The sequence below is a fragment of the Pseudochaenichthys georgianus genome, chromosome 9, assembly GCF_902827115.2.
Source record: "Pseudochaenichthys georgianus chromosome 9, fPseGeo1.2, whole genome shotgun sequence".
Classification (NCBI taxonomy): domain Eukaryota; kingdom Metazoa; phylum Chordata; class Actinopteri; order Perciformes; family Channichthyidae; genus Pseudochaenichthys; species Pseudochaenichthys georgianus.
In genome coordinates, this window is record NC_047511.1 from 21,158,978 (window position 1) to 21,172,201 (window position 13,224).

At 40.0% G+C, this 13,224-nt stretch overlaps 1 protein-coding gene across 1 annotated transcript; it reads right to left on the minus strand.

Annotated features, from left to right (window-relative positions):
- Window positions 1–626: 626 nt before the first annotated feature.
- Window positions 627–12,121, minus strand: paip1 (poly(A) binding protein interacting protein 1). The gene is made up of 11 exons (XM_034091162.2): window positions 11,721–12,121; window positions 10,077–10,228; window positions 9,614–9,811; window positions 9,326–9,438; window positions 8,919–9,030; window positions 8,477–8,602; window positions 8,262–8,368; window positions 7,031–7,148; window positions 6,890–6,944; window positions 6,346–6,430; window positions 627–1,895 (listed from the first exon to the last, which is right to left on the minus strand). Exons 1-11 carry the CDS (start codon window positions 11,920–11,922, stop codon window positions 1,808–1,810), a joined length of 1,356 nt encoding a protein of 451 aa, XP_033947053.1. The 5' UTR covers window positions 11,923–12,121; the 3' UTR covers window positions 627–1,807.
- Between the last annotated feature and the right edge of the window lie 1,103 nt (window positions 12,122–13,224).

Below are 13,224 nucleotides of genomic sequence, written 5' to 3' on the forward strand. Positions count from 1 at the left end.
TAAATCCCCATGAGAGCTGTGATGTAACCGGTTTTCTTTCTTAAAGCATATTCATGTATTAATTGACCTATATTTGATTGAGTTTGCGCAAACAGTTATTTAGATTAAACAGTGATTTGGGTAGTGCAAAGATGATATGCTTACTATGTTATTGCCTGAGATCTAGGGCTGTTCAATATAAGGAAAACATACCAACACTTTGTTCAATATTGCCATAATGATATTACTTGTATTGAATAAACAGATAGTGTAATGAGTTCTAACTTTGTGATATCACTCCCTTGGATGGGCATGCCTCTACTGATAAGAGCTTTGCTTGCATTCAACTTTCCTCATTTCACAACGTTCTGCTTCACCTGCTGCAACGTGCTCGGCCTGCAACAGTTGGCCTGCCCCATACTCGGAGACTATTTTCATTTGTGTGAGTAGTTTCCTATCCTATAGCTCTCAGGGAAGCTAGGTCGAACCTGGCATAGCAGTGCATGTGTCTGGAGGGGGTGAAACTAACCCGCTGCTATTATTTTTAACCCCTCCTTCTCCTCCTCTTTACCCTGACCCTTTGCTCTGCTGCTTTCACTATGCTGCTCCAACACAACAGTGCTTGTTAAACAAAAAGTAAATAGAAGAAATTTGTAACAGTATTTTATTAAACACTTAACTGAACAAAAAAGGAAATACCAAAAAAGAAAGAATAGGAACATTTAAAAATATTGTTTTCTAATGATAATCTCTCACAGAATCCCTGAGCTTTATATCGCAGTGTTTCACCATGTGTTCCCGTGAGTTTATATCTCGCTATACAACAAAGATGAAGTCCAAGTCACTAAATCACTTCACAATTAAATCTCTGGAGAAAAAACAATGTGCCTGTCCCAAATACAGAACAAACGTCCTTGTTTATCTCCTTCCACCTAAACAAAAGACAAATCAATTCACATTATAAAGAATTTATTGCAGGCAAACAATACCATAAATAATATTTACAAACTATGAAACAACATTCCTTTTTATGGGCTGAATGAATTGCTGGTAGACAGTCTTTCCGTCTTGGGATATAAATAATCCTTTCCTGCAGTTAACACTGTCACACTGACCATGGATTCTGAACATTTTACTTAGAGATTTCTGTCCAAATTCACCTCCCAGGTTATGACTAAATTAAGTATTTGTTTCTAATAGAGCTAACATCATTTCTCCCAATTGGACTGCAGTCACGTATATGAATGCCATCAACCTGACAACAGTCACAGGATAAAGGCTGTATATGCATTTCTGTATGTAGTAAAGCAACCCTCACCATCTTACAGTGCATTTCACATTAGGATGAGGCCTCTCTGACAATGAATGGAGTTTTTTTTGGCCTGTTTATGCATGGGGCATTCATAAGAACTTAAACTAGAATGCACGCAGTCGATGCAATCGGCCTTTCAGAAAGTAACTCAAAGGAAAATAAATCCACAGCACACCATTTCCCTGTTGGCATTTTGTTTAGGCGTAAAGGAAATACATTCCTGAAAACAATGTAAAAGCAACAAAGAGAGAACTGCCATGTCCAAAGAAAAACTCTTAACACCGTTAATATTTTTGAACAATTAACCCTGTTGACTGTCCCCATTTCTAATCAACCCCGACTGAAATAGTGTCAGAAGTGCTATGAACAGCACCTTTTATTAAAATGCTTTTTAGCCTTAAATAAAAGTTTGAACATATCGGATGCTAGTTAACTTTGCGTTTCAACATTCCAAACAAGTTGAGAATTAAAAGTAAAGGATGTGCCTTTCGAGACTCATGGACTTTCACCGTCACGTCATTGTTTTCGTCTCATCTCTGCTTCTAAACAAAATGTCTCATAAGCTTCTTCTATCTCAGGCTCCATCTCGTCTTCAGAGTCGAATCTGTGAAAACAACAAAACCAGTCATTTACTTTTTTTAGATCTTTAAAAAGACAAATGTGCTCCTGAATGTATGGATGGCGCGTGTATCTATTATTAAGCGACCTAAAATATGGGTTAGAAAAAGGCCATTTACACAATGCACAATAACAGAGCCAGAGTTCACAGAGAGGATAGCAGCGAGCTAAGCCCTCTTTCACACTCATCTGCTGACTAAACTGAAACCCAGGCAATGGTTCACCCTGTTGCATTGTGGGCTAGTCAATCACACTAACCATGCTCAGGGGCCCACAGGTGATCATATGACCTGTGGGAAGCTGCATTCAGACGCCCTTTATTCATCTGTATGAGCCCATCCTGATTTCCATCATGCCTATTCCGCTATCTTTCTTTGTAAAACTTTAACTGACAGCATATACAAACATTATTGTCAGTTTGAAAAATTGTAATTCAATTAAAAATAACACACTGACTAACTTACATCTTCTCTAAAACAGCACTTATTTGTTACAGCACCCTCTTGTTGTCTAACCCCGTTTCCCCTATATACAAATAGCGGCGGCGGCGCAGCTGCTAGGGGGCGCCAGCCAGGTACTCCGTCCTAGGGGAAACACTGAACCCTGTTTAAGGTTTTTTCCATAACGGCGTGTTTGTGACGTTCTGCCTCGGCTACTGTGTACTCAGAATATCATGCAGTAGGGCTGAACGATATATCGTGTCATGGCGATAACCGCGATATTCACACCGCAGGGACGTGGGGTTTTATTCATTTTAAATGCTAACGCACTTTAGCACAGAATTCAAAATAAAGATACCCTCATTACTTATCGAAACTGCACATACAATATATACAATTAAAGCTGAGACTCCACAGATTATTTAAGTATAGTATCATCACTAAGCGATCCGATCTCGCGACAGGGGAAGCAAACAACACAACACGTAACTTTACGGAGCTTTTACGGGAGATCGTCTCACCGTAGCTGTCAATCTGATCAAAAGACGTGTTCAATGGCATTAAAACGAGAAAAAACGCGGCTGAATCGGTTGATCCATAGGTTAATAATGTATCTGTGGCTTTGAAGCAATTGTTTATAATCCATAATTCCATTTTTATGTAAAAATCGGAGCACAGAGTGTATGCAGCTTCCGGTTTTGGCTACGCGTCACTCTCACTCCTTATTTGTTCATGTGTTTGTGTGTAGAACTTCCCTTCGATTCCATTGGCTCTATCGGTTATAAAGAGATTTCATTGTCAAAATCGACCAAGGGGGGCCAGAGATATGGAAAATCCACCCAAATGACCCCATAAGTGGTTGTTTTTTGCTAAATCTCTCTAAAAAAGGTCAAATGTCACTTGTTTTGCATCAATCTTGATACAGGGTACTTATTATATGTTGTACTTTGGATTCCTAAAGCTTTTAGTCTACTAACCCATCATCCAAGGGTAGTTTTCACTATAAGTACAACAATTATTTGGACGGACACTATAATTTACAGTTTTTTTTACTATGTTCAATCTGAATTGTCTTTAAAATAAAAAACATCTATATTGATTCCGACTTCCAACTCACAGGTTTATCATTACTTTGAGAACAAAGATTATTAATTTACCCCTTTTAGAAGGGAAGATAATGGTCATTTGTTCTGGGAATGTCATTTTCGAGCGTGAGACCTGAAAAACAGGCTCAGTGCTTAAGTATTAATTAACTCAAACACGTCATGTTACAATTATTTTGCTGCTTGCTACAAAAGGAAAACTTGCGTGGCTCTCATGTCAGGGGTACTTGAGTGAGTGACATGCAGGCTCTGCATGCACAGCAAACCACCAATCACAATAATTCTTGATCAGATCACAGCAGGCCCCGCCCCGCTAGTTTGCAGACCATCAAAACACCGGTAAAAAATGAGCGAGGCACAGGAGGACAATACCTTCATCCGGTTAAATATAGTTAAAAAAAACGCAATATATATCGCAAGGGGGAAAAATCGCAATGTCAGTTTTTTTCAATATCGTGCAGCCCTATCATGCAGGATATATAAAATATATATTTATATCACATCACTAACATCTTTGAATTATTCTGAGGGTCGTTGGGTTCATGTGTCATTGTCTAACTAATCTTATAATAATAAATTACATTTTTAATTAGAGCGCTTTTACAGGTGCTCAAAGCGCTTTACAATTACATATTAGACATGTAAATGTCAATAATGTGGACATTACCCACAGGAGCAAATGTGGGTAGAATATCTTGCCCAAGGACACAACGAACTGGAGTTCACCAACGCCCCTTGATCTGATGATCAACGCTCTAACCACTGTGCCAAACCGGCCCCTTATAAAACACAAGTATCATCGCAGCTGACTGCTCAGTCTCCATAAACATAAAGTTTTCTTATAATGACTGTTATATCTTTGAATGGTATTAATAGCAACTATGAGAAACGGGTCCCTGTAATGGCTGGGACCTAAAAGGGAAGCATATATATCTATATATCTAAGCATCTATATATTAATTATCCTCCGATATCTTGTTGTATGACTGTGTTTTAAAATGGTCTGTAACTGTGCCGTTACCATTCTTGGGCCAGGACTCTGTTGAAAAAGAGATTTTAAGGTCGCATTCACACCTAATAGTCCGCTTCTCTGGTTCGCCAGACCACAATTTGTTACATTGTTTCATTTTTCAGAAGGTTTGGTTTGCGTTCACAAAACTCAAACGGACTATAAACACAAGTCATGTGCACGGAAATGCTGTTCAACCATTGGTCAGACATTAAGGGGGTAAACACGCAAATCCCGACAATTTCTACCGGAGCCTCCGCCACGGAGCATCGGCAGGTTATTTTCATGCTGTTGTTAATCTGGAGAGCATATCAACGGCGCATATGATTATATAATCAGACAACGTTCGATACGAAACATTATAACACATATAATGAGACGCAGGAGGGGGTTTCACTGACGGAAGGTGGCTCTGACTTTTATGTATAGTTTTTAGTTTGATAGTTGTTTTTACTTTACACGACACTGTTCAACACTTCATTCTGCTTCACTCTTTCGCTAACGATTCTGAAGACATCCGCGTTCTTGTGACATGTAAATACTACGCTTCCTATGTTTTGGTGCGGACTGCGTTCACACCAGCAATGAACCGCTCCAGAGTTCACTAGCAAGTGCTCCGAGACCACCTATTTTAGCGGACCAGAGTGCGGTTGTTTAGTTCACTTAAGACAGGGGTGGGGAACCTTTTTCCTCTCAAGGGCCATTTCAATTTTTTCAACATCCTCCGAGGGCCGTACAAATTATTGACCTCTGCTTAAAAATACTAAAATCACAACCCATTTATTTCTTCTTTCTTTCATGCCGTACAAAGAAAAAGCAACCTCTTAATCCAGATATCTCACCATGACTCGCGTATGCACGCACGTGCACGGTTGTGGCATGACCACCAAAACAGAAAGATATGGACACAAGTGTGCAAATATATTTAGTTTCCTATCCATGTGAACATGATTTAAGTGGGGGGGGGACCTAACCTCCTCTAGGGGGGTCCAGGGGGCATGCTCCCCCGGGAAGATTTTTTTTTTAAATGTTGAAGTTAAAAGCATCAATCTGGTGCACTTTAAGAGCAACATTAGAGATCTACTGATACATCTCTCAACACCCAGATGAAACAGACCTGTAAGCATATTTACTTTTTCTTTATGGATATTTTACATTTTACTGTATACTTGTTCATTAATAACAACTTTTTTTTACTGTCATATAGTATTTTATACCTGTTTACTTTATTCTCTTATTTTTTTATAACTATAATGATCATATAAAGATGTGCCTTTACCTCACTGGTTGTAGAAAAAGCTTCTTATATTTGTTAGCATAGCTAGCTAACCAGATGCTAATAACAACAAAGCTATTGACTGTATGATCAGTATGACAGATGAACAGATCGCCACTGGGCTTACAACTAAAGACACAGCCACGCAGAAACTGCGGCATGTGTACGGCTCCTTATCTGAAGTGCCGAGCCGCATTCTGGTGCTCTCTATCAGAACTGCACCCCTGTCAGACGAGACATATATCCACGTGATGACCACGGTCAGGGTCCATGAACACAACACGAGCCTAACGTGTCATCACCAGGAAAAACAGGCACTCGCTTATTTAATTTTTTTTATTTTTGCGTGTGTTTATAAATTACCTCGAGGGCCGTACCAAATTGTCTCGTGGGCCGTATACGGCCCGGGGGCCGGAGGTTCCCCACCCCTGACTTAAGAGGTCTCGGACTGCGTTCACACCGACCCAAATGAACCGCACCAAGCAGCTAAACGCACCAGGGTTCGATTCAACCGGACTATACAAGGCAGGTGTGAATGCGACCTTAATCTCAATGAGACCTATCCTGGTTTAATAAAAGGTAAAATAAAAAATAAAATGTGTACTTACAACTCGGATTCGCTTCCATTTTCTCCGTCAGTGTCATTGAAATACTCCTGCCTGTCCAGGATCTCTTGGTATTTCTCACCATAATCTATGAAAGCCGAGAAAGGGACATTAAGGCACTGGTGCTTTATGTTGCAGACCATATTTATTAACGCTAAGCAACATAGTGCATAATAAACAAAAGAAAAGTACATTTCTATCAACACTTACACCCATGAAAACAGTAGGGTGCCTGCATTTCAATTCATAGATCTGATGCAGATTATTTTACTTAGAAAACCACTTTTTAACATAGTTACTAGTAAAACACAATAATATATCACAAGCTATAGAGAAAAATGAATAAATAAGAAATATCTGGCCTCCTAACATTTTTAAAGTCTTCTAGCCTTTTCGTTTTCGTGCAAATACGATACAGAAATTACAGTTTTTTCTAATGTTTTTATAACAGTATAGAGCATGATTTAGCATGTCGACGGTGGCTGTGATTGACAAACAGCTGATAACCTGGTACTGATATATCACACACGTGTTTACAAAGATTCACCTGGGTCTGCTGCTGTGAAAGGAGTCCCGTCTTGTGTGTAGAATGTGGGTTCATTCTGAGAGGAGAAGAATATTTAATGAAAAACAGAAATGCAGAGAAAAAAGAAAAAGGAATGGGAAGAATGGTGAAGGTGACCCTCACCATGAAGTAGTTGGGGTCGTTGTCTGGCGTGGCGTTGCTGGCTGCTGCAGCTGCTCGGACCCTGCCCCAGTCACTCGATCTCAACTCCACTAGTTTCAGGAGCATCTGTCGGACATCCCTGAGCACAGAAACACTCACATCAATACATTTCCCCAGGGTGTATATTAGGGATTAACGCTCAAAAGTGCAGCTTTTTGGCACCTTTTCTCAGTTTATGCGCGCAGAGAAAAGTGTGAGTGAATATCGGCCGATATTCACTCTCTAACAGCCTAAGAATCAAATCAAGTAGTCGATAAACAGAGAAATAATTAAGACCTATTTTTGTTTATGACATTTTTCATAATTTCACTAGGACAAGATAAATATTCTGCCTCGTCCTAGATAATAAAAAAATCCCTAAATACACGTCATTATTGTTGAGGAAAGAATATATTTTCTCGAGTAGAATCTGGCACAACACAGCACATCACTGTACTGTACTAGGGATGGGAACGATTAATCGAATATTCGAAATGATTCAGGTATTCGAATAATTATTCATGTATTCGAATTAGGGCTGCCAATTTAACGCGTTAATAACGCAAAAAAAAAATTACCGCCACTAATTATTTTTATGCGATTAACGCATGTGTAATTTTTTTTCTCGGCCGCCCCGTAGTTTCAGAGCGCATCGAGTTTAAAATACCATCTACAAGCTGATGCTGACAGCCCCGCTCCTGCCGCCCGCTTGAGGCAGACCACACTTCCACGCTCACCGGCAGGCACCAACTGGCCATCGGGAGGACCGGGAGGGTGTGTGCATGTGTGGCCCGAGCGAGCGAGAGAGACCTTACGTGCATTGTTGTTGTTAGCATCTGGTGCTAGCTAGCTGCGCTAACTGATATAAGGAGCTGTTTAAATGAAAACAGAGGAGCGACATTTCGCCACAACTGCGCCGAGCACTTGACTTTATGCAGGAAGCCAGACAGTGGGACATTGTACGAAAAGTCAGCACACTCAGCTCGGATAGTGTGCAACATGATTGCAGCGTCCAGGCAGCTCCCGTTCGAGCATATGCCTTGAGCTGCACATAGCTCCAACGATCCATCACCCAATTGGGTAAAAAATAATAATTCTGAAAACATTTTTTACAGGATGTGTACATTTCGGTTAACCGGTTAACCGTTTTTTGGGGGGTCGAATATTCGAATATACATTTGCTTTCAAATTCCCATCCCTACACTGTACCCACCTGCTGCAGGTGGCATCCAGTAGAATATTTTCTATTCTTCGGACCAGTTCATCCATGTGTCGTTGTCCACTCTCTTTCCACGTGTCATCCAGGACCGAGCCCGTCAGCTGTCAATTTAAAACATTTTCAATACCTTCCCAAAAAAGAAAAAAGATCGAACTGTCCAGAAACATCTTGATACAATTGTTTAGACGTATTTAATTGAGAATGGAAACCTTAAGCAGCTTGACAGCGCAGATGAGATTTGCGTCCACCGGCTTGGAGAACAGACTGTTCATCAGGTCCTTCAGAGCCGTGAGAAGGATCGCTGCTCGATTTGGAGGTCCTTTTGCACTTTTAATCTAAATAAAAAAGGCAAATTATTGACTGGCACTACTGTGACGACTAGTCCAGAGATTAGTTTCAACCTAGTCTTTATATAAATACAATTCTTCAAGTGAGGAAGCAAACATAGTTAATCCGCCAAATGTTTCCTTTAGTGCCACTGGGGCAGCATGTGGGACTGCAACAAGTTCACAAACTGCCATTGAGTGAAGCTAAATTAAAAGGCTGAAAGGAATAGAATATTGCATTCTGTACATTTCAACAAATTGATTAAATAAAAGCGGACGACTTAAGGAATGCTTATGTAATGTGGTCTCGAAGACGATGTCTTACCTCGAGGCTGAGATAGAGCTCTCCCAGGAAGAGCACATAGGAGTGGAACTTCTTCTGAGTCTCTTTGTCTCCTCGTACAGCTGCATCCCTCTGTTCATACTCTGTCTGACACCTAGGGCAGACGACGCATTATAGCTTTTAAACATCACTTTGAATGAACAATGACAGGTCCAATGCTTCCTGGCCTTATTCTCACCGAATAACTGAGTGTAATGTAAAACATATTCCTACTCTCTACTACTGGTGCTAGTTTGAAACTAATATTTCATACTTATTTTACCCTTTTCAACAATCCAAATTATCAAAATATTTGCATTTCATGAAAAATAAAAAGGGAGTTTGGTCATAATATTTCATCTACCCCGATATCAACCTACATTAAATACAGTCAAATATAAACAAATCACCTTTTTAGGAGCAGCTGACGAAAGTTGCCACTTGGAGGGCTGACGGTGAGATGATGAGACAGGTAGTTACAGAGCCGGGCGCCCGTGTACGAGAAGTTCGGAATGGCAGTAGACTGCAATGAAAGGAAGAATGAATACATTGTCTTATACCATTGTGTGGTTCACCAGAAACATAAATATATATATATATTTCGATGTGCATGCTTTGTTAAGACAGGTTTGGTTTAAAATCATATTGTTTACTATTCATCCACACAGCAACATGAGAAGTGATGGTGTGTCTCTAACCTGTGTGTAAATCAGCTCCACCAGCTCATTCAGCAGCTCCTCAGTAGTGACCCAGGAATTGAGCATCGCCGTTATCTGTTCAACGTCAGACTCAAAGGAGCCTGGTGAGGAGCTCAGGTGGGCCAGGAAGTCTGTCACCGTCTCAGCCAAGGTTTGTTCCTCATAATAGCTTGTGCTGTCATCACAAAAAGAGGGGTCCTATACAAAAATCACAATACGAACATGAACAACTATTGAAAAACCCAGAGCACTTTCTTGTGCTGATGCAATCATACATTTAGAAGTGTAAGCTTAAAAAGAAGAAATCTAAGACAAACTTGCTCTTTACAAAAGCAATGATAGATGTGTTACTGACACAGTTCCTGTCTCCAATTACAACAGCAGCAAAGAGAAAAATGTTCCAAAACACATAAAAAAAGGAAGTTATAACATCAGAATAAAGGCATAATAGCGTTACTCTTACTTCATAAGAGTTCATTCCAGAAGGGACAAACTCTGGGGCACTCGCTGAAAGCTTTGACGACTGGACCAAAGAATCCACTTCATTAAAACCTCTGGAGGCAGACGTACTGTTGGCATTTGCACTTGGTTGGTGTTTGCTCGGTCTTTTAAAATCTAAAAATGGAAGAAAGATATTCTCAGTCTTAGTTACATCTTTAACTACTCATTCAACATGGGTGGATTCTCTCTCTTCTTTAAAGAACAAGCTGGCGATAGTCTATAGTGTTGAACAATGTTGATCTTTCAGTAGGTCCTCAATTAGAATATTTCATTTTGAGTTATTTTCTAAAAACAGCCAAGCTGAACACTGCAGTTTGTTTTTAGCAAATCTCACCAATTAGTATATTTGAATACTTCTTGGACTGCAATTAAAGTCTATGGCAAAGAGGAACAAGCTTCATCGGGTTCAAGATATGGGCACAACATGTTTTGTACACAACAGAATGAAAAGCAAAAAAGACAACAGGGTGTAAAAACAGTCAATACACAGTTAACAGAAAGAAATACATTTGCTTAAAAAGTACAAAACATTGATTGAGTAACTTATATTGAGTGCAAAGACATAGTACTGCACACAATACTATGGTATACTATCACTTACAAAAGTGCTGCTGTGAGTACTTAGAGTTTCATGCAGGATTGCAAATCATGCATATGTGCTGATCTCAGCTCTCTGTTCCCATGCTTATTGTTTAGGGTCATACTATAGGTGCAGCTAGAGTACAGTACACATCAACCTAGTGGAGCCATCTGTGGATTGGTTGGCTGTTATCCCAAGAAATAATACAAGAATCTGCTGTGATAATTATTTTAGAGGCAGATAATATCAGTACAATTCCCACCAATACTAGTTGATGCTAACTTTCATTTGGGGATATTTTTCAACATTAAGTTCTTGCTTTTGCCTTTGTAATCACGTGGTGTGTTGACCATACAGAAACACACAATAGTGCTGTGAAAAGTCCACACATTAGACTCATTCTGATACAGTTTCACATCTGACACAGATAATAAAACTTTAGTGATTCTAATTCTAACCCGTGAACTATCTTACTGGCACTTCTTGACAATTCCCTATTCCTTAGCGCCAGCTGCTTGATCAGATTAAAGGGAGCAGAAAAGGGAACTATTGTTGCCACTTTGCTCTGCGTAGACACACGTTAGAGTGGCTATAACAAAATATTGCTCCAAAACGTTATATCTGGGTAAGACAGTTTTAAATGTGGTACGTAACTAAAGAACCATGCGATATCTGAGTGGGAGCTTTTTTTAGACGGAGCGTTACAAACACAATCCAACAGCTGCATGTCGCAACAGCAACATGCTAAAGAGAGCTAACATTAATGGTATTTAGCAGCTAGCTAGCTATCATTAATTTCAACAACAGATTTAACCAGGTAACACGAGGATATTAACCCTTAACGCTTGTCAGTATAACTATTAACCGAAGGTTATGTTGTGGCTACTATTCATTTTACGTAAAAACAGTCTTTGGCCTTCACTCGCAATAATGTCAGATTGGGTCGTTTACAAGGAATCGAATGTGAAAGTAGCTAGCTTAATTAGCTCAGTTATCGCCATTGTTAGCTCGTTGACAGCCCCATACCTCCAGCAACCATGGCGTCGGCCGCGCTTGTGCTGTTTTCAGAATATGGCGGGGATGTTCGCGGCTGTCTCAACGGCTCCCTTTGGTTGAAAAGCGGGGTTCTGGAGTCTCCATTGCCGGTGGACCCCACAAGCCCGGGGTCCGCGGGAAAATGTCGGGCTCTCTCTGCTCCGGGAGCTCGGTTAAAACAATCTTCGTTCATGGTTACTCGTATGTCTCTCAAAGCGGCATCAGAAAGATGAAGATCAGCAGTTAACTTCTTTTTGTGGTGCGTAGCATCAATTGCTTGTATTTTAAGACCATACAACACGACCTATCTCTCTTTCATGATGCCTTTTACTAAATCGGCTAGTATCACGGCGTATACACAACTTTTTGTTGGCCACTTCCTTTAACAACAAACTCGCCGTTGCTGATTATCCGTGACAGTGTGCAAAATCTAAGTGTCCCCCTCTGGTGGCGTGGAGGGCAAAGCTCAGCCATAAATGGTGCATCTCGCTGACCTGGCAAGACGTGATCACTGATGGTAAAAATAATTCCGATTTTTAACTCCATAACAGTCAACCATTAAATATACATAGTTACTTTATAGGAAATGTTCACACATTAAAATAAATATGAGAATAAAACATTTTAAAAATAAGGCATTTGACTCCAATTTTAAGCTGTCATTGTGCCTACACAAAGTTATGACTACAGCTAAACAACAAAGACAAGAAAGCTGCACACAATTAAACATACACATTTATATACAAATCATAGTGCTTCTTTAAGTTGAACTAAATAGGAATACATGCATTATTTTGAACCGACTTGATGCCTGACCATCATTCAAAATATGCTGCTGTGGCCTGAATTTTTGAATGACTAATGTCACAAGTCGAATTCGACTAAATAACACACAAACAATTTGACTAAATGTGGAAAATGTCTTGTTTAAAATGAACTTGTATTGACTTTAGTTACAGTTACTTGGATGGTTTTGCTTCTAAAACCTGTGACCTATAAAGTCCTGTATGCCTCGAGCGTCTGCGTTTTTTCCACTGCCCCATTTTTGGGTTTTAGGTTATCTGGATGATGGACCTGTTAAAGTGAGTGGTTGAATATGTCAAATGACGTAGTATTGATTTATTATATCTGCAAAAGCACTGTTGTACAATTTTGTGGAACTAACTGATACCACAGAGGCGATTCTGGACCTGTGCAGCCCCTCCAGAGAGCCTCCCTCCCTGAGCTCTCTCAGTAGCTGCCCACTACAAACATGTGTTGCACCAGAGCTCTCAGTGTAAGTATTCATTAGTTGTTTGAGCCTCCAGCCATTTTCCACTTGTTTCCCAAAGCTGGATCACATTATGCCACAGAGAATTCCCGTGCCAGAATAAGGAAACCCACTTCGATAAAACGATTACTGCCCCTTATTTGCTATTATTGTTGTTTATCCCCCAATGCCAATGTCTTGGAGGGACTAGTTCAAACATTCACAAATCTCTAGAACGCACAATGT

What these genes read in the sequence shown, in the direction of transcription:
- paip1 (XM_034091162.2), bottom strand. Translation starts at nt 11,922, where the DNA reads ATGAACGAAGATTGTTTTAACCGAGCTCCCGGAGCAGAGAGAGCCCGA. An exon ending in CGACGCCATGGTTGCTGGAG is followed by an intron (nt 10,229 to 11,720) that starts GTATGGGGCTGT and finishes TTCCATTTTTAG; the next exon opens with ATTTTAAAAGACCGAGCAAA. An exon ending in GCGCTGTCAAGCTGCTTAAG is followed by an intron (nt 8,369 to 8,476) that starts GTTTCCATTCTC and finishes TTAAATTGACAG; the next exon opens with CTGACGGGCTCGGTCCTGGA.